Source organism: Pithys albifrons, chromosome 7, assembly GCF_047495875.1.
Source record: "Pithys albifrons albifrons isolate INPA30051 chromosome 7, PitAlb_v1, whole genome shotgun sequence".
Classification (NCBI taxonomy): Eukaryota; Metazoa; Chordata; class Aves; order Passeriformes; family Thamnophilidae; genus Pithys; species Pithys albifrons.
Window position 1 is genome coordinate 59,676,796 of NC_092464.1, and position 21,553 is coordinate 59,698,348.

The 21,553-nt window shown below is 52.4% G+C and overlaps 3 protein-coding genes across 3 annotated transcripts in view; 2 read left to right on the forward strand and 1 right to left on the reverse strand.

The window, feature by feature from the left end:
- Positions 1 to 21,553, forward strand: part of LOC139673816 (zinc finger protein 850-like) — a 554,262-nt gene that overhangs the window by 360,959 nt on the left and 171,750 nt on the right. The window lies entirely within an intron of this gene.
- LOC139674270 (olfactory receptor 10AG1-like) lies at positions 3,405 to 9,458 on the forward strand. Its single transcript, XM_071560462.1, has 2 exons — positions 3,405 to 3,416; positions 8,544 to 9,458. The coding sequence occupies exons 1-2, from the start codon at positions 3,405 to 3,407 to the stop codon at positions 9,456 to 9,458; spliced, it is 927 nt and encodes a 308-aa protein (XP_071416563.1).
- LOC139673810 (zinc finger protein 850-like) overlaps positions 12,526 to 21,553 on the reverse strand; it is a 1,066,517-nt gene continuing 1,057,489 nt past the window's right edge. The window contains exons 12-13 of the mRNA XM_071559628.1: positions 15,868 to 15,886; positions 12,526 to 14,132 (exon numbers count right to left, since the gene is read on the reverse strand). Of these exons, the coding sequence (XP_071415729.1) occupies positions 13,560 to 14,132; positions 15,868 to 15,886 (592 nt within the window). The 3' untranslated portion in view covers positions 12,526 to 13,559. The remainder of the gene's footprint in view (positions 14,133 to 15,867; positions 15,887 to 21,553) is intronic.

Consider the following 21,553-nt stretch of genomic DNA (forward strand, 5'->3'; position numbering starts at 1 on the left):
CGTGCTGCTGCCTGCCTTGGATTTGCCGCTGGTTGCTCGTACCTTTTCTGCTTCTTGGACGGGGAACACAGGGGAAGAGACTGAGTCCATCTGAAAAGCCCACTGCTCGTCTGTTTCGCTGGAGAGGGACTGAAACTCACTCTGCAGCCAGCTGGGCTGTGACAAGGACACTTAAGTATAACCTTTTCTCCCGGAGGAAAACCTGCTGGGTTTTGTTGTTGTTTTTTTTTTCTCTTATGGTGTTGGGGAAGTGGGTTGCACTAGTCTGTTTACATATATATATATATATATATATAGCAGTTATCCTTCTTGTATTAAAATTCCTTTTCTTAAATTTGATAAAGAGTGGTGTGATTATTGTGGAGGAGGCCCCTCCCCTGCTTGTGGGTAAAACATTTTGGTTTTTTCCCCTCAAACCGAGACATACTTCTATCTAAGAGACAACCTGTGTGTCCTGTAAGGCAAAGAGATCATCCTTTCCTGCAATATTTGGCAAGATCCATCAGCCCTGCTCTCATCTGCCCAAGGCTGTCACCTCTCTGTTCTGCAGGGCAAAGGCACCCAGGGGTTCCCCTGAGGAGAAACTGGACACTGCTGAGAGCTGGTGACTCCAGTTTCCACGTGCACATCTTCAAACTCCTCATCCTGTCTCATCCTACAGAAGAGAGATATCTCAGCTCTCCCCTCCCACCAGGGGCACAGAGGGCTCATTGCAGCTGCCTGCACACACCTTGCAGCCCCACTGCCATGGCCTCAGTGCTGGGGGGCTGTGGGGAACACAGAGCTGCAATGGCACAGCTCTGCCCCTCAGGAAGGCATCCTGCAGGACAACAGGATCATCCAGGGAAAGAACTGAATGTCCTAAAGATGTTACATCCTGACTGGAGAGTCCAGGAGACCCATTGCCCAGAGCTCCCACCTGAGCTGGGAGCAAAGGCAGCATGAAGAGGAAGGGAAAATAGAGAAATTCCTCCACACTCCTATGGAGACCCTACAGAGACAATCAGATGGCCAAACGGAAGGACTCTCCTGGGTGGTGGATGAGATCAGGGGCTTGTTCTGGGCAGAAATCTGCAGAGCAGGAAATGGCCCATAGCTGCTCTAGCCCCCCTGCCACAGCATTTCAGCAGCAGCTCCCTCTCACTCCCTGCCCAGGGTGCTGCTGCCTGGAGCTGTCCCTGCCAGCAGCTGCTTCCCTGGCAGTGTTCCCAGAGTCCATCCCAGCCCTGGGTGCTCAGCTATGCTCTGCAGAGCCCTCCCAGCACAGGGCACTGGCCAGGGACAGCTCTGCCTGTGCAGGCTCTGCTGGCAGTGTCAAAGCAACCCTGAGGAGAATGGAAAAGCAGCACTGATGATGTGTGTACCTGGCAGATTTCTGATCCTCCCAGGTTTATTCATCAGTAGGTGTAAACGATTTGAAATGGAAGTGCCTCCTCCTGAAATGAGAAATTAATTTCTACTTTTTATGGGTCAGATAGCCCACAAAAAAAAAAAGTATGAACAGGATAATTCCCTTTGAAACAGCCTCTGCCTTTTTGTGCTTCTTGAAAAATATCCTGTGAAATCTCCTGCACTGCTGTCCAGCTCTGAACACCTTCAAACCGCAGAGAACCTTATTCACATAAGGACCCAGCTCTCAGCCATCGCTCCTTCCCCACAGCCCTTCTCCCCAGCCCTGTGAGCAGCTTCCCAGGCTGGCTGAGAGCTGACCCTGGCAGGCAGCAGAGTCCCTGCCCCAGCACAGCACCCTGGGCTGCAGGACCCTGCTCTGCCCCACAGCCCTGGGCACCCCTGGCTGCACCCACAGCTCTACAGCTATTCCAAAGTGTCCCCCAACAGCCCCCTCCTCACACATCCCATCAGCTGGGGCTGTGCCAGCTTTAGGAGATGCCTCCAGGAGCTGCCCCTGCATTGCCCTGCACCCACAGACTCACCGTGTCCAGCACTGCAAAGATTTCTCCTCCATGAGCTCTGAGTCATCCTCCCAATGCTGAGCCCCTTTAAGCTCTGTCTGTGCCCTGCTGGTGTCCCTGAGCTGGCCTGGCAGTGCCCTGAGCCCTGCTGGGCTGTGCACAGGAGCTGCTCCTGGGCAGAGCTGTCTCTCTGCAGCGCTGCCCGCTTGCCAGGAGCTCCCTGTGTGCCAGGAGCCCGGCCCAGCTCAGTAGCACAGCAACAGCCCAGGGCATTTAATGGCCCTCTGGGGGATTTGGTGCTCAGTCCCTGAACATCAGACCCTGAGGAAAGTTAAAGTGAGATTCAAACTCTAAAGTTTCTTGTAGTGCTAACAGGTCCCACTGAGCGACAAAACTGAGAAAACATCCCCAGGGTTTTTTTGGAGCAGAAACATGGAGGCAGTGATGACAGGTCAGAGAATCACAGGATCATCAAGGTTGGGAGAAACCTTCAAGATCTTCTAGTCCAACTGTCATTCAGTACTCCCATAATCACCCCGAAATCATATTCCAAGTTCCCACATCCAAACACCACCTCAGCACTTGGAGATACCACCACCACCCTGGGCTACTTATTTCATTGCCTAAGCTCCCTTTCAGTGAAAAAAAGTATTATTTAATATCTAATCTGAACCTTGACCTATGCAATTCAAGTCTCTTTCCTCTTTCTGTCCCTATAGGTTTGGCAGAAGCGAGGGAGAATCCCCTCACTAAGACCTCCTTTTGGGTGTTTGTAAAGGAGCAACAAGGTCCTCCCTGAGCCTCCTCATCTCCAGACTGAAAAACGCCAGTTCCTCATCCAACATGTTTTCCAGACCCTTCCCTAGCTCCGTTCCCTTCTCTGGACACACTCCAGCTTCTCAATGTCCTTTTTTTCAGTGAGGGGCCCAGAACTGGACACAGCACTAAAAGTGGGGCCTCATCAGTGGCCAGGGCAGAGGGACAGTCCTGCCCTGGTCCTGCTGGCCACATTATTCCTCATACTAGCCAGGATGCCTTTGGCCTTCTTGTCCACCTGGCCACATACCCAGCTGCTTTCAAGCAGCAGCCTCAAGTCTTTTCCTGATGAGCAGCTCTCAAACTACTCTGCTCACAGCCTGAAACATTCCATGGGGTTGTTGTGACTCAAGGACAGGATCTGACTCTTGACCTTATCAATCCAGCCTGTCCACATCCCTCTGTGGAGCCTTCCTGCTCTCCAGCACATCCACAATCACACCCACCTTGGTGTTGTCCACAACTTTTCTGAGGGTGCACTCCATCCCCTTATCCAGATCATTAAAACAATGTCAAACAGGACCAGCCCCAACACTGAGCCCTGGGGAACACCACTAGTGACCAGCCCCACATGGATTTAGTTCCATTCCCAACCACTCTCTGGGACATCAGCCAGTTTTTCATCCAACAAACAGTTCCCTCATCCCAGCCATGAGCAGCCAGTTTCTGCAGGAGATGCTGTGGGAGGTGGTGCCAAAGGCTGTACTGAATTCCAGAGAGACACATCCACAGCCCTTCCCTCATCTCCTGAGTGGGTCATTTTGTAATAGACGGGGATCAGTTTGGTCATGCAGGACCTGCCTTTCCCAAACCCACACTGACTGTCCCTAATCCCCTGGTTGTCCTGTTTGTGCTGTGTGATGGCACTCAGGATGATCTGCTCCATGGACTTCCCTGGCACCAAGGTCAGGCCTGACAGGCCTGGAGTTGTCCAGATCCTCCTCCTGGCCCTGCCTGTAAATCACAGTTTCTGATTTCTTTTCAGCTTGGACTTCTCCAGTTCACCAGGAGTGCTGGGCAATGAGTGAAAGTGGCTTGGCCAGCTCGTTTTCCAGCTCCTTCAGTACCCTCAGGTGCATCTCATGTGGGCCCAGGGACTTCTGGGGGCCTCATTGACACAGCAGGTCACTGACCATTTCTCCCTGAGTTATGGGGGCTTCACTCAGCTCCCCATCACCACCTTCCAGCCCTGGGATCTGGGTATCCTGAGAGCAACTGTATTTGCTGTTAAAGAAAGAGGCAAAGAGGGCATTAATTTCCTGAGCCATTTCCTCCTGCCCTGACCCAGTGCTGCCTCTGCATCCAGCAAAGGATGGAGACTCTCCTGAGCCCTCCTTTTGCTGCCCATGGATTTAGAGACACATTTTTTGTTGTCTTTATTTGCAGTGGACAAACTATTTCCCTGTTTGTATCTGCCCCTTCATATTTTCCCCCAACATAACCTCACAATACCCCTGTAGTCCCCCAGGTTTTCTGTCCCTCCTTCCACTCTCTTTTTTATCCCCCTGAGTTCCAAACTAAGTTGTCGGTTAAACCAAGCCCCCTTGCTTGTTTTAGGGCACAGCTTGATCCTGGAGCCTAATATTTCCTTCTTAAAGCAGGTCCAGCCTTCCTGGACTCCTCTGTTCTTTAGGACTGACTCCCAAGGGATTCCATCAATCACTCTCCCAGGCAGGCCACACTCTGCCCACCAGCAGTGCCAGGTGTCAGTTCTGCTGCCCCCTCCTTCCTCACCCAAATGGAAAATGCTGCCATTCAGTGTCTCTGTGCCCAAGATGGCCCCAACCACCACATCCCCCACCAGTCACAGAATCACAGAATGGTTTGTGTTGGGAGGAACCTTAAAGAACAGCTCGTTCCAACCTCCATCATGGGCAGGGACACCTTCCACTAGACCAAGTTGTTCAGAGCCCCATCCAACCTGGCCTTGAACAACTGCCAGGGATGGAGCAGCCAGAACTTCTCTGAGCAACCTGTGCCAGGGCCTCACCACACTCACCATAAAGAATTTCTTCCTACTGTCTCATCTAACCCTTTCCTCTATCAGTGTGAAGCCATTCCCCCTTGTCCTGTCACTCCAGGCTCATGTAAATAGTCTCTTCCCAACTTTCTTGTTGGCTCCCTTTAGGTCCTGGAAGGCCACAATTAAGTTACTCCGGAGCCTTCCCTTCTCCAGGCTGAACAACCCCAGTTCTCTCAGCCTTCCCTCATGGCAAAGCTGCTCCATCCCTCTGATCATCTTCGTGCCTCCTCTGGACTTGCTCGAACAGCTCCATGTCCTTGCTGTGCTGGGACCCCAGAGCTGGAGGCAGCTCTGCAGGTGGGGCAACATCCAACCAGGTGTGTTCCAGCAAGGACAGTGTGGAACCCCATGGAAACACCACAGAACCTGCTGGAACCAAGGGGCCCATCTGACATGTGGGGTCTCATGGAATCAAAGGAACCCTGAGAAACTGTGGAACCTCATTGAATCCAGGGGTAATTGTGACACTTCAGGGTCAAATGGTCATTGTCAAACTGCAGGGTGTCATGGAACCAAAGGAATTCTGGAGCACCACAGACCTCATGGATCCAAGGGGCCCCTGACACACTGCAGATACCTACGGAGCACAAGGAACCTGAGGACAACATGAAATACCATAGAAGCAAAAGGCCATTGTGACACTGCAGGGAGTTATGGAGCTGAAAAGGCAACCTCATTGCCAGGACAGGCTCCTCATGGGCTCACTGGAGGAGATCATTGGAGGCCATGACTGCACAAACCTCTCAAAAACTCAAAGCCCAACTAGCCCTAAAAAACTTAAGCACTTTGAAGAACTAATGAGCTCCACTGAGTGTCATTACTGACAAAGCCTCTCAAGGGACTAATTAAAGCAGATAATTGGAGGCTATAATTCCATAAATCTCTCATGGACTTACTGTCAAAAAGAATACTTTAATAAACCTTGAGTATCTTGAAGCATTAATGAGCCCCACTGAGTGTGGTTATTGACAAAAGAATCTCAAGGGATTCTCTACAGCAGGTCACAGGAAGCCAAAATTGCACAAACCTTTCAGAGACACAATGTCAAAAGCAAAACTCAAAGCAGTTTGAAAAACCTGCAGGCCCTTGAAACATTAAGGAGCACCCCCCCCCCCCTCCATGGGCCATTCCTGACAAAGCCTCCTGTCCTAGTTCAGCTGGAGGGACCAGCTAACCCTGTGTGGGGGTGATCAAAGCTGTCTATTCTACCCCCTCTATTAATTCCCCAAGGTCAATGGGCCATTAGCAGCAGCTGCCCAGGGAGCCATTATCACTTCACACCCAGCCTGAGGGGGGCGGAGCTGCCAATGGGCCATCAACAGCTCAACACCCCCTGGCTCCCAGAGTTAATCACCCATTGTGTGAGTCCCCGCCCAGGGGGAGGGACTGAGTGCTCCCTGAGGGTACATAAGTGGTGGGTAAGAAAACCTCGGGAACCTCTCGTCGGATCCAGAGCAGCAGCAGGACCTTGACAGGAGGAGATCTCCGCTCTCGCCCAGACCACAGCCCTCGCCTGCACCAACAGGTTTTTCTTTTCGTTTTGCTCTGGACTTGGGGGAACCACAGGGGTCTCAGCACAAGGGCAAACAAACCCCCTTGGGTTTGTGCCCCAGGACACTGGGTTATACTGCTGGGGTATTGTGAGTTGAAAGCAATCTCCCTTGTGTGTCAGTGTTGTTATTGTAATATTATTATTAAATTTTAGGTCTGACTTATAATCTCTCTCGTGGTGAGTTCATTTCCCCTGCTGGTTCAACTTTAAACCAGCACACCTCCCCAGGGACTCCTTCCAGCAGATCCCTGGAGGCCACGATTGCAGGGAGGTAAAGGCTCTGTGCAGGCAGCTCTGATGCTGACAAAAGCCTGGCTTGGCTGGATGTAGATTCCTTCCTTCCTTTTCAGACTTCCTCCGGGTTTAGGAAATGCTGTCAGTGAGACTGGCACCCCAGAACAAGGGCTCTGTCAGATTGCTGGGAGCAAAGACAGCCTGCCCTGGGCCCCACCCATGATCTTGGCAGCACTGAGACGTCTGAGAGTTAAAAATAGTAGGCTGTATCTTTGAGAACATTTGGCAACAAGCAGGGATTGCTGGTATGTGGATAACATGCATGGAAATGTTTGCTTTGAGTTAAAGCATTACATTAAAATAAATGTGAGTATCTCAATGTCTTGGGTTGCAAGGAGAATATTTATTTTTTCTGTATATTTGTATCATTCAGTTGGTAGTTTAGAAAACAATCATGTGGTGAGTTTACTCTCATGTGAAGTCTGATTTTATATTGTAATTTTTGAATCACATCTCAATGAGACAGATAAAACTCACAGGAAAATGGCACAAGTACTGTGGGAAAATAAGCAAAGTATTAGGACCATGTGTTTGTGTGAATTCAGGTTTTTCTCTTGAAGAAATGCCCTGTGCTAATTGGACACTTTATTGCATGTTCTCTGACCTGCTTCTCATCAGTAATACCTCAGAGTTTAAGAAGACTTCTCCAAGGGTGTTGCTGCTGGCTGAGAGATGCAGCAGCATCCTCAGTCCTCACCTGGGAGAGGATATTCCCTCCCCAGGCCAAACTGAGTTTCTGAAACACCTCTCAGCTGAGTTGTCACTTCTTTAGAAGAAACCTGTGATGGAGGTGCTGCCTTGTAGCTCACACCCTGTCTGTGTGCCCTGCAGGGAGTCTCTGTGCTCTGGGAGGGTGGGGAATGCAAAGGAAAGGCTCAGCTCCCCAGGCAGCAAGAACATTGCTCTGCCTCTGTGGGGGCTTGCACGGGTCTGCAAAGTGTTGCAGGGCTGGGATCAGAGGGAATGAATCTCTGGCTGGATTTGTAAGGGGTCAGGAATCCAAGTGACAGAGAAGGAAGGTTAGGAACGTTGAACTATCTGTGATTCATGCAGAAATTATAAAAGCCTGACCTGCACAGGAAAATTGGATATTGTCCGGAAATCACCCACTTTGAAGCATTTCTTCCCTAAATGACTTGAAAACTGCATTGCTGAAAAGGGGCATTGCTTGCACCAACCTGTGTCTTAACACCGTGAAAACTTTTTATTTAGACATAAACTGTTGCTTATCTGTCTTGCTAAAATGCCCTGGGGATGCATCAGAGTCACCTGATTCAGTGGAAGAGAGATGCCCCTGCCCAGGTAAAAGGGAAAGATTCAGATCTACAACAATCTCCCAAATCTTTGTGGTCTGACAGAGCACCAGGGGGTGAGCTCTTACATGTGACGAGAGCTGGGATTAATCTCTCTGCCTAAGGTCTAAGAACTGAGTCATGCCTTGCCTTGCAGTGTTAGGATTGCCTCTCCTCCCTGAGCCTTGCCTTGCTTTGTCTTCCCCGTTTTCATCACTTTCCTGCTTTTTCACCCTGTTTCTACTCAATGTTCTAACATTAAATGCATCTCTTAAAGATCTGGACAAGGAATGTAAACAACAGGGTTTTGCAAGGGGCTGGTATTTATCCATTTCCTTCCTTTTCTCTTTTGTCCCCAGGCATCCTATTTAATAAAATCACCTCTTAAAAAGCAAGGCAAGATTCTCTTCTCTCTGTGGCATCGCCGGGTCCTGCAGGCTCAGGGATTCTGTTCCTCCCTCCCTCTGCAATCCTCCCTGCAGCAAACAGCCCTGTTAGATTTCCAGCTCTCCTGCAGCCACCTGTGTGTGGTGTTTGGAGTCTTTCTCTGGCCTTCAGGTGCGTGTGGTGGCAGAGAGGCCACCAGCACCCTCTGAGAGCTGTTGCTTGGATTGCTCTGCAGAGGGAAAATGTCCCAAAGGAGAGGCTTGGAGAACCACACCGTTGGATCTGGATTCGTTCTTCTGGCATTTTGTGACCACTCCAGCCTGCAGGGCCTGTGCTTCACTGTGCTCCTGGTCATCTACCTGGTGGTGCTGGCAGGGAACAGCCTGATTGCCCTCATCACAGTGCTGGACTGCAGCCTGCACAGCCCCATGTACTTCTTCCTGAGGAACTTGTCCTTCCTGGAGATCTGCTACACCTCAGTCACTCTGCCAAAAATGCTGGTGGGTGTCCTGAGGGCAGATGGCAGGATCTCCTTCCTTGGCTGTGCTGCCCAGCTGTATTTCCTGGTCCTGTTGGGCAGCACCGAGTGCCTTCTCCTGGCTGCCATGGCCTATGACCGCTACGTGGCCATCTGCCACCCCCTGCACTACCCCCTGGCCATGAGCAGGGGGCTCTGCACCAGGCTGGTGCTGGGCTCCTGGGGGGCTGTCACACCAGTACAGGTAGGGCAGACCTACCAGCTGTTCACTTTGCCCTTCTGTGCCTCCCACGACCTTCGTCACTTCTTCTGTGACGTCCCTCCACTGCTGGACCTGGCCTGTGCAGACACATTCTGGAACCAAGTGGTGCTGCACACCATCATCCTGGGGTTTGCAGTTCTTCCCCTCTGCCTAATAGTTCTGTCTTACATTCAAATTATCAGGGCAATTCTGAAAATCCTCTCAGTTCTGGGCAGGCACAAAGCCTTTTCCACCTGCTCCTCACACCTCATGGTGCTGACACTCTTCTATGGCTCAGCCACAGTCATCTACTTAAAGGGACACTCCAGGGATTCCGGAGATCCTGACAAATACTTTGCCTTGTTTTACACAATTGTGACTCCCATGTTTAACCCTCTCATCTACAGCCTGAGGAATAAGGAAGTGAGAATTGCCCTGAAGAAACTCCTGTGGACAAAGTGATCCCACAGTGGATCCCAAACACAACAACTCTGTCAAGTTGTTTCTGACCAATGTCATGTGAGGTAGAAATAGTGCAATTGTGGCCAGTCATCAATGAGCCCCAGAGGGTGAGACAACCCATGAGGAGGTGACTCCTCTTGGATTTGAGCAATCACTTCCTAGACCTCATGGACTATGGGCAGTGTCCCTGCATGGAATCAGCTTCAAATGCTAAAAGATATGAAGGGCAACTTCCCCTCCTGTGATGTCTTGCACTGAGATCTGTAAAGCTGGACTAATTTATAAAGAATAAAAAAATAATAATTTAAAAACCCATCAAGGGAAAAATTCAGCACTGGAATAGCATCCCAGACACCTGTGGAGTTTCCATTTCTCAAGGTTGAGCAATGTCAGCCAGTACCTGAGCACTGCACAGTCGCTCACTCCCTTCTCATCAGTGGGATGGGTTGAGAGTCAGAAGGGTAAAAGTAACAAAACTTCTGGGTTGAGTTAAAGTCATGCACACATGCAGAGCAAAACCAGGAATTCATTCCCTGCTTCCCATGGCTGGGCAGGTGTTCAGCCATCTCCAGGAGTGCAGGGCCCCATCCTGTGTAAGGGTGACTTGGAAAGACAAACACCATCACTCCAAACTTCCTCCCACTTGACATACTGAGTGTGATGTCATATGGTCTGGGGCACCCCTGGGCTGGGAATGTGGAAACTGGAAATTGGGAATTTGGGAATGTGGAGAAGTCGCATGGGGGTTTCCCTCCCGCTCCTCACCATCCCAGACTTCCCAAAGCCAGAATCAGGATGAAATTTCATCCCTCATCTCTGCCATCATCATCCTCATCCTCATCGGATTCGGTGTCTGGAAGCTCCAAACTGGGAACACGTAGGATGGGGGTCAGGACGGGACATGGATTCACCCAGCAGCATCCCAGGGATCTCCCACCACATTTGCTGATCCCTCCTTATTTCCACAGGGAAGAGAGAGAGGAATGGATACAACACGGTTCCAGTGGCACATCTGGCTCTGGATCCTCTCCATGTGGATCCTGGGATGGATCCAGGGGTCTCCAGGCTGTCAAAGAGCCATGAGGTCCCACACTGTCCCAGGTGGTCTCTGGGGGTGACAAAGAGCTCTGTGGTCAGAGGCTGTCACAGCAGTTCCATGGTGACATCCCAGGGGACTTTGGGCTGCTCCAGCACCAACCTGTCTCAGGCACTCACAGGGCCTCCAAGGGACATTCCAAGGGTCTCCAGGCTGCCAAAGGACAGAGCGGTCACAGACAGTCACAGGATTCCTGTCACAGGCACAGTGGGAGCTGCAGGCATAGTCTCTTAGAAAAGGTCCCGTTCAGTCACATGAAGCAGAAAGGACCCCCAACACCACCAGAGACCCCGAGTGCCTCCCAGCACCCCCTGGGTTTCTAAAGTCCTTCTCCCAGAGGAGCCTGGAAGTGGCTGGATTCAATCCCAGCCCCAGACTTTGTCAATGGTTTCTGTGTAAAGGATTATACAGGTGAGACTGAACCTTTGTACAACTTTGTCCTGCCCAATCAAGGATGGAACACCAGATATACTTATAGAAATGTATATGATTTACTATGGTAATGATCAGACAAAAAGATCTGACTCAGATTTATTCACTAGACAGCACAGAAGCTGTAGGAACTATTATCATACACTGCACTAGGAAGCAATATTGAAACACTTGGATTGAAGCAAAACCAATCATTAAGCAGAGAGTGATGTCACTCACCAAGACCAACGACCCTGGACAAAGCTCTTTGGCTCAGCCTCGAGGAGTGACCCTGAGGGGCATCCCTGCTCCAGGCAGGAACCTCCACACACCCCCCAAGAAGGGATATGTCAGAAGACCCAATCTCTAAAATTTAGGCCTGGGCTTTTATAGTAGAAAGCGCTGGCCTGTCAGTCAGGTGTGTCCAGGCTGTGCCAGCTCAGCAGCTTTGGAGTTCTCAGGGGTGTAACTTGTTTGTTCCTTTATCCAGGGATTTCCCAGCTCTGCCACATCTTCCCCTTCCTCTCAGGATGTTTCACTTTGGGAGTGTTGGTTGACTCAGGCCACTCTCAGCTTTGTTCAACCCCAAAAGCAGGGTGACCCCCTTCTTCATTTCCCACTGGGGGCTTTGCAAACAGGGCCTTGTAGTAGTTATTTTCCCCCATTCCAGGCAGACCATCCTGCTACAGGACCCCCAAGATGCCCCTGCCCAGTTACCCACCTCTCCTTTCCTCACTATACCACTCCTTTCCCATTGTCCCAACAATCCCAAATTCCCTGCACAGCTCAGGTTGGGGGTGTCCCCCCCCTGCTTGGTTTTGGGGTCTAAGCCCATTTCTGCTCAGTTTGGGGGTCCAAAGCCTTCCTTTTCCCCCTTCTCCCCTCCTTTTCCTGTAAGACTTCAAACCCCACCTCCCTCAGAGTGTGGTTTACAGCTGTCCCCCTCACACTAAATTTGGGTGTCCCAATCCCCCTTTTCAATTGTCCCCCCAATCCCCAACCTCCTTCCCCCATTCCTGGTTTTGGGGGTTCCCACTCCCTTTGCAGCCTCATGCCCCTTTTTACCCCTTTTCCCCCTCAGTTTCCACTGCCCCACCCCCCCTTTCCCCACCCCCTTTACCAAGAGCTCCTCACCCTCAACCAGGGGGGCTTCCAGCACCACCAGTGCCACCAGTATGGCCCCAGCTCCTCCCAGTCCCAGCATCAGGCTTTAAAATCAATATATAGGTGATAAATGAAGTGTTATCCTTAAATCACACTTGGCCAGCATTTATCAAAGTTGTCTTAAGGTATTTTTGTGGGAAGAACTTGTGAAAAGTACCAGAACTTCAAGTTTTGATAAATAAACTCTGATCTGCCTCAGTGAACAAAGCCTGGAAGAGAGAGATGGGTGGTTGAGGGTGAACATCTGGAATGCAGAACATACAGACAACAGGGACATTTTGCAGAAACCAAAAGATAAAAGAAGAGGCTACGAAAGACGCAGTATTTATTTTGGAAAGTCCCTACCCAAGAAAAAAGATACTGAAAACACTAAAAAATAATATAGAAAGCAAGAAATCGATAACCAACAGAGGAGAGACTACTAATTAATGAAAGGGAATTATGCAATTTAGAACGAATGAACATTTGATTTATTTGTTTGCTGAAAAATGTATAAATAGGTGAAAAAGTCTTCTCTCGGTGTCTCTGTGGAAGCTGCAATTTTGTCAGTCAAAGCCAGAATAAAGGAACGTCTGACTCTTCGACACTGAAAAGATGGTGTTGAGGGTTTATTGCCCTAATGGTTTCCAAGGATTTCAGTAACATTATAAAGGCAGAGTATGGGAGAGGTGGTGCTGGCCATGGGGTCAGCTGTCAGCAAGATAAATGTTTATTTAGTATTTCTATCTGCACAGCAACACGTGTGGTGGAACCAGACCCCAGTGTCTCCACTTTTCAGGGGATGGAATGCTGATGGTTCATGGCTCCAACATTATCCAGTTGCAAAAGCAGAGGGTGCTTTGCTGCCCATGGGCAAAAGAACCACCCAGGGGCAGAGCGAGGCACACCCACCCCTGGAGGGGACAGGCTGGGCTTGGAGCCAGGGAAGGGAAGGGTTATTTTTATGCTTTTATGTCACTACAGACAGGAAACAAAACTGCTCCAAACCTACTTTACATGCAAACAAAACTGTTCTAAACCCTACATATACATATATATTGATAAAGTAAATCTAATCTACTCCAAAGGTTGGGTTAACAAGAACCTGGGTCAGCCTCACCTTCAGGGGGGTCTGGACAGGTGCTGTACAAGGGGGAAGCTTCTGACAGCCGCTCACAGAACCCATCCCTGGAGCCCCCCCACTACAAAATCTGGCCACACAAACGCAGTGCACTGCCCAGCGTGGATCACCTGGAACGTGGGTCACCAGGTCTCTGCTAAACAGGCCTCATCAAGAATGTTGGTCATCAACTCTTTACCCAACTTGTGTCGCCAAGTCTGTGACCAACATGGGTCACTGTGGATCATCCAAGGTGGGTCGTCCAATGGATGATGGAGTTGGAGCAGTGGATGAAGATGTTCCTGCAGTTGGGGCACTTGTAGGTCTTCCTTTACCGGTGGGTCCGTTGGTGTTGAGTCAAGTTACTTCTAAAGTTGAAGCTCTTCCCACACTCCCCACATTCATACGGCCTCTCCCCGGTGTGGATACGCCGGTGGATGGTGAGGGTGAACTTTCGGTTGAAGCTCTTCCCGCAGTCGGTGCAGCGGAAGGGCCTCTCCTCTGTGTGTGTGTGCTGATGCCTGAGGAGAGTTGAGCTCCTCTGATAACTCTTCCCACACTCCTCACACTTGTAGGGTCGCTCCTCTGTGTGTGTCTGCTGATGTTTGAGGAGATCTGATCTGCTCAGAAACATCTTCCCACACTCCCTACACTTGTATGGTCTCTCCCCGGTGTGGTTGCGCCGGTGCTTGATGAGGGTGTCGTTGCGGGTGAAGCTCTTCCCGCAGTCGGTGCAGCGGAAGGGCCTCTCCCCGGTGTGTGTGCGCTGGTGTGTGAGGAGATGCGAGCTGGTCTGAAACAGCATCCCACACTCTGAACACTCGTAGGGACGTTCCCCGGTGTGGATCATCTGATGGCGAATCAGGCTGTAGCTCTGGCTGAAGCTCTTCCCACATTCCAAGCACTTGTAGCGCTTCTCCTTTGTGTGAAGCTGCTGCTGCATCACCGGATCGGAGCTCTGGCTCAAGCTCTGACTGCCCTCCCAGGAGATGGAGGGTTTCTCCTCTTTAGAGCACCCTGTCCTGAGTTTGGAGCTCCTCCTCCTATGGGATCTCCATGGATTTTCCTCCCCAGTCACTTCCTGTGCTGTGGAGCCACTCAAATCGACCTCTGCCAGCAGGTTCTGCCGGGGGGATTTGTCCTCTGTGCTCTCCATGCTCAGTTCGGGGCCTGGGACAGGAAGGAACAAGCACAGGCAGGGCATTTGCCTGCGGCCCACAGGGAAGGCCAAGGACATCCCCCCAAACCCGGCCCCGGCAGGACGGCGTCGGCAGCGGGGTTGTCCTGCAGCCGGGGCCATGCTGGGCTGGAAGATGCAGCACAAGAGAGGGGCAAAGGGGCACTGAATTCCTCCTCACCTGCCTGGGGGTCCCGGGGCATCTTCCTCTTCCTCGCAGCCTCCTCCTCCATCTGGTCAATGTCTGGGAAGGAGAAATCCTGGTCTGGGGGAAAAACAAGGTGTGAGTGCCTTGGGTTGGGGGTTCCTCCTCCCAAAGACCATCTCTAGAACTCGCTGAACTTCCTGAGTCCAGAAAAATCTCCAAAATTCCAAGATTCAGGCAAGAAAACAATGAGAGGAGCTCCTCCTCTCTGGTCTCTCCATTTTGGAGTTGTGGGGGTACCCCCTGTCCTGGCTGCTGGGGGTCTCCTGTCTGTTCAGGGTCCTCCCTCTCCAGGCTGCCGGGGCTCCAGAAACCCCTGCCCAGCCATTCTCAGGTTTCCTGTCCCCACACCCCTTAATTCTGTGACTCCAGGAACACCCTGACCCCCCTTTCCCACCCATCCTACACTCCCTTTTCCTTTAACCTGCCATCCCCTGGACTCCCCTTTTAGGGGCACAGGGACCCCCTGGACCCACCAACTCCCTCTCCCCACCCCAGTCCTGCTTGTCCTTCGCCTTGGCACCCTCCTGATTGCCCACTCCCAGGCACTGGGATCCCCCTGCACCCCCTTATCCTGCACCAATACTCCCCTGCATACCCTTTCCTGGCCATTCCACCTCTTCCAGGTCCCACACCTCCTGTTTGTTATTTTTTTCACTCAGGGACCCCTGGAACTCCCACTCCTGAATTTCACAGACCACAGACTCCCCCTTCCCTTTTTGGAGCACTGGGGGACCCTTTCAATCCCTTTCCCTGGACACTCTGGATCTCCCTACCCCATGATTCCCCTTTCCCCAACCCCTGGACCCCCCTTTCCAGGGCACAGAATCCCCTGGACTCCCCATTTCCCTTCTCCAAGCTGCTACATCCCCCCTTCCTTGGACCTGTGGCCCCCTGAAAACCCCCTTCCCCAGCTCTGTGTCCCCCCTGCACAACAAAAGATTCAGCCCCAAAAAAGCCTCCCAGAAGTTCCTGCTCTCTGATCTCTCCACTTTGGGCTCTGGGGGGTCTCCCCTAACGGGCTTGCTGGGGGCCCTACAGGTATTGGGGGTCCCCCCTCTCCAGGCTCCCTGTTTTACTGTCCCAGGGGGGTCTCTGAGCACCCCGAGCAGAGACTCAGGGCAGAAGCCGCCCCTGGGACCCTCGGCATTCCTTGGAGGGGTTTGGAGGGCCCTGGAGTTGTTTTGGGAGGTCTGGGAGGGAGCTTTGGGGGGATCCTGGGATAGTTGGGGTAGGTCTAGAAGCGGTTTGGGGGACCTGGTGTGGTTTGGAGGGACTGGGAGAAAGACCGGGGGGGTCATGAAGAGGTTTAGGAGGGTCTGGGTGGGGGTCTGGGAGGAGGTTGAGAGAATTTGGGCAGGTCTGGGTGCCCTAGAAGGGGGTTTGGTGAGTCCTGCGGTGGTTTGAGGGGTCTGGGAGCTGAATTTAGGTGAGTATGGGGGCATTTTAGGGGTCCTGGGCAGTTTAGACGGTCTGGGAGAGGTTTGGGGGGTCTGGGAGGGGTTTAGGAGATCTCTGGGGTGTTTGGGGCGGCCCGGGGTGTTTCAGGGGCTCCGCAGAGTTCAGGACGGGATTTGGGGCATCCTGAGGCTCCAGGGCAGTTTGGGGGGTCCCAGGCGGTGGGTTAGGGGGGGGTCTCAGGGGTATTTTCGGGGGGGATTTGGGGCGTTCTGAGGCGCATCCCCGGGTGGGGGGAGGGGCTTACCCGGCTCCTTCACCGTCACGGCCAACACGGCCCCGGGGGGGGTCCCGGGGGGTCTGTGGGGGGTGGGTGGGTCTGAGGGACCCCCAAAACCCGCCCCGAGTCCCCGAATGCCCCCGAAATACTCCCAAATTTTCAGAAATTAGCCGAAACTCGCCGCCATTGCTCAACTTTCCAGCAGTGCCGTCCAGTCCCGCCCTCCGTCTGCACCGCCTCTGATTGGGCGCTGCTTCTGCCCGTCACCGCCTGCAGCCAATCAGCGCTCAGGAATGCAGCGGGCGGTGATGGGATATGGAGTCCAGCGCCATTTTGATCCTGTCCCGTACTACATTTCCCTTCATGCACCGCGGCCCGATCTGGCCAATCACAGACGCGACTACAACTCCCGCCCCCCCGGCGCCCAATCGGGTCGGTCCCACCCCCATTGCAGCCCCCCAAGTGCCCCCCGGACCCCAAACTGCCCCAGAAGGGCCTCAGGACCCCCAAGTGCTCCCCCAATACCCACTCAGGACTCCCAAATCACCTCCCTGGACCCCCACGTGACCCCCAAGTTCATCCAGAACTTACAAGTGACCCCTAAAATCCTCTTTGGACCCCCAGATTCCGTTGCCGGACACTCGAGTGACCCCCCAGGTGTCCTCTCGTACCCCCAAGTGCCCCATAAATGCCCCCACAGACCCCCGTGGGATTCCCATTGTTTCCCAAGTGCCCCCCAGATGGCAATTCCACCCCAATCCCTCCAAAGCCCCCCAGCCCCCCCTTTCCCGTGGGGCTTTTTCCCAGGATTTGGCTCTCCAAGGGGGCACTTGAGAGGCCGGGGGGGATCTGGGGGCACTTTGGGGGCTGGTGAGCTGGGGAAGGGATCTGGGGTGGGGTTAAGAGATTTGAGGTGCGATTATAGGAATTTTGGGTGGAATTCAGTGGTTTAAGGGCAGAATGAAATGGGTTTAAGATGACATTAGTAGAGATTGGGTGGAATGAAAGGAACTTGAGATGGAATTCAATATTCCTTGTGTGAAATTAAGGGGATTAGAGTGGAATCTTAATGATTTTGGATGGAATACCAGGGATTCTAAGAGGGATTAAGGAATTTTGGGGTGCAACTAAGAAATTTGGGGTAGAATTAGGGATACTTTGGGAAGAAATAAGAAAATTTTAGATAGAATAAATGGGATTTTAATTGGAAATATGAAGATTTGGGGAATTTTAGGTGGAATTAATAGAATTTTCAGTAAAATAAATGCAATTATGAAGATTTTAAATGAAATTAAATGAATTGTGAGAAATATTATTAGGGATTTTCAGTAAAACTAAGGGGATTTGGTTTAAAATTGGTGATTTGGGTAGAAATGAGAAGAATTTTATGTAGAATTAAGAAAATTTTGAATCAAATTCAGGGGATTTGAGGAAAAATCAGCAGGATTTTGATGGGTTTATAGGGATTGGAGGTGGAATTAAGGCAACTTTGAGGAGAATCAGTGTAATATAAGGTGAAAATCAGGGAATGTTTTGGTGGAATTAAAAGAAATTTGGGATAGAATTAAGGGAACTTTGAGTGGAATCTTTAGGGGTTTGGAGTAAAACTGGGGTGATTTGGGATGAAATTCTGGGCATTTCAGGAGACGTTCAGGGACTCTTGAGTGGAATTCAGGGACTTCAGGAGGAATTAGAAGGCTTGATGGCACCTTAAGAGATGATGGGATGGAGCAGGTGACATTTTTAGGGGTGTAAAGTCAATAAATCCCCTCTTCCCAATGAATTCCCAATGCTGGTCTGCGTCCTGATGGATGTTCCTCCCTCTGCACTCACCCAAGTGCCCACAGGGAACCAGGAGGGTGTGGAGACCCACGAGCCAGGTGTGCTCCCAGTGTGGGTCAGTGGGAATGTGGCTCACCAGGTTGTTCCCAATGTTCCAGGTTCATGAGGATTCCCAGAACAAAATACAAGACACTAAAACACAGCTGAGGTAGCAAAGCAAATTTATTGGTGAGCAAAGCCGATGGATCCTGTTCCTTGGCACACACACAGCACATCCCCAGCCCTGCAATCTCCCCAGGCCAATGGATCCTGTTCCTTGGCACACAAACAGCACATCCCCAGCCCTGCAATCTCCCCAGGCCAATGGATCCTGTTCCTTGGCACACACACAGCACATCCCCATCCCTGCAATCTCCCCAGGCCAATGGATCCTGTTCCTTGGCACACACACAGCACATCCCCAGCCCTGCAATCTCCCCAGGCCAATGGATCCTGTTCCTTGGCACACAAACAGCACATCCCCAGCCCTGCAGTCTCCCCAGGCCAATAGATCCTGTTCCTTGGCACACAAACAGCACATCCCCAGCCCTGCAATCTCCCCAGGCCAATGGATCCTGTTCCTTGGCACACACACAGCACATCCCCAGCCCTGCAATCTCTCCAGGCCAATGGATCCTGTTCCTTGGCACACACACAGCACATCCCCAGCCCTGCAATCTCCCAGGCCAATGGATCCTGTTCCTTGGCACACACACAGCACATCCCAGCCCTGCAATCTCCCCAGGCCAATGGATCCTGTTCCTTGGCACACACACAGCACATCCCCAGCCCTGCAATCTCCCCAGCCCGCGGGGCAGGAGCAGCAGGTGCAGCGGCACTGGCGCCAGGGCAGGCAGGCACTGCCCCTTCAGGCCCTGCCCTGCACCAAACCAGGCCCAGCGGGGCCTCCTCACCCCCAGCCCAGCCCACCCCTCCTGTCCCCTCTCTCTGCAGGGCAGCTTTGCCAGCTGCAGCACCAGCCCCTGCGTGCCCATCGCACCAGCCCAGGCTGCAGCAGCTCAAGGGGTGACTCCGGGACAACAACGGCTCTGCCCTTTATTGTCCCTGGGGCACAGGCCAAGCTCTCACCACTTCCAGCTCACACTGATGGCTCTTTCTCCAGGCCTGAGCTCTCCACAGGCAAACTCTGCAGAGTTTTCTCACACCAAATCAACAAGCACAACCACAGACCAAACATGACAGGCCCAGACTCGTCTCTGGTCCCTGACACAAAACCTCCTCAGAATTTATCCTTCCTCTGCTTCGGGGGATTGGGAGGATAAGGCTTAGCCACAGTCTGTTCTTTTTCCATGCATTGCAGTTTGTCACATGATTATGAAGCACAAACACAGGCTGGGTGGAGAACGGGTTGAGAGCAGCCCTGAGGAGAAGGACTTGGGGTGTTGATGGATGAGAAGTTCAGGCAGACCTGCTTGGCTGGGCAGGGAAGCCACTGGCAAGAGCCCAGTGGTCCCTGAGCATCCCAGCACGGGCAGTGGCTCCTCTGGGCCAGCAAGGGGCTGGGAGAGGGGTCTGGGGCAGTGTCAGAGCCCAGAGGGACCCCCCAGCAGAGATCAGATGGTGTAAATCCAGTGTGCTGGTTGGACCTGCTGGCAGCTGCCTGTCTCTCACTGAGAACTTGCTGGGCTCTCCCTCATCCAATCTTCTTTCAGAACGGGATTTAGGGAACAGATCTGAAGCCTCCCCGCAGGGTCCCCTTTACTCCTGCAGCCCCTGACGCTGCAGGTGTGACAATGATGGGCTGAGCAGCATTTTTGGGCTCCCATGGAACCACAGGAGCATCCATCTAAAACAGGCAGTGCACAAAGGCATTTCTGGAACAGATCTGATGTTTGTTAATAAAACTTTATGCTGTATAAATTTAGTTTTTAATTTTTTACTCATGGCTACTGGTTGCCACCTGAATTTTATCAGTAAAATTGCAATTGCCTCTTTTGATCAGAGCCACCCACAGTGTATATGTGACAGTGAACTCAGTGTTTCTGTCTCAGGTGTAGTGATCAGCAGACATTGGAATGCCCACAAGCCCCTGAGCACTAAGTCAAGGAGAGTTAGGGCCATACAGGCCTCATTCCCAGAACTCAAACACAGCCCTGTTGCTGGTGCTCTTGAAATAGAATAAAATTCCAGAGGCCACCCCAGAAATTGCCTCTGTAGTGTCAAATAAAATTAAAATATCCACCCTCCCCTCTTAGATGGACCTCTGGCCAACAGTTCCTGCCCACTCCTGTGCTGGTTGCTCCTGAATGACCTTGCTGGCAGGTCCTAAACTGGTCTTTTCAAGGGTTCCTTGTTTACAAACTAAACCCTGAGATCTTTTCCTTCACCAGAGATGTGTGAGAAAGGGCAGTGCTGGTGGCAGTCAGGGCAGGGCTGAACACTGGGGTGACTTGGCAGCTTCCACTGCACCGTCTGTGCCACCTGGATTCCTTTGGGAAATATTTCTGCCTCCAAAAGGAACACAACAGTGGCCTTTTGGACATGCTGCCCCCAAGGGGGTAACTCTGAACACTTAGAATAAAACAATGACCCCTCCCAAGAGTCAAGCAAAGCTTGTAGCTGTTTCCTAAAAGCATCATGTGTGGTGTCCCCAGTTGTGTCTCTGGGCAGGTCTGGAGGGGCTGCTTTGGGCAGGGCAGCCCTGGGGGCCCATTGCCATGGGCAGGGCTCAGGGATGGACAGGAGGGGCTGTGCCATCCCAGAGGAGCTGCTGCCATGGGCAGCTCTGCAGGGATGGAGAGGAGGGGCTGTGCCATCCCAGAGGAGCTGCTGCCATGGGCAGCTCTGCAGGGATGGAGAGGAGGGGCTGTGCCATCCCAGAGGAGCTGCTGCCATGGGCAGCTCTGCAGGGATGGAGAGGAGGGGCTGTGCCATCCCAGAGGAGCTGCTGCCATGGGCAGCTCTGCAGGGATGGAGAGGAGGGGCTGTGCCATCCCAGAGGAGCTGCTGCCATGGGCAGCTCTACAGGGATGGAGAGGAGGGGCTGTGCCATCCCAGAGGAGCTGCTGCCATGGGCAGCTCTGCAGGGATGGAGAGGAGGGGCTGTGCCATCCCAGAGGAGCTGCTACCATGGGCAACTCTGCAGGGATGGAGAGGAGGGGCTGTGCCATCCCAGAGGAGCTGCTGCCATGGGCAGCTCTGCAGGGATGGAGAGGAGGGGCTGTGCCATCCCAGAGGAGCTGCTGCCATGGGCAGCTCTGCAGGGATGGAGAGGAGGGGCTGTGCCATCCCAGAGGAGCTGCTGCCATGGGCAGCTCTGCAGGCCCCAGCAGGGCAGCTCAGTGTGGGGGTGATGCTGAGGGGCCCCCAAGGGAACCAGCACTGGGGGTGTCTGAGCAGGGGCAGCACAGGGGCTGGGGAGGGCCCTGGTCCTGCTGTCAGGGGCAGCCAATGGGGTGTTCTCTTAGGATTTTATGGATCTGT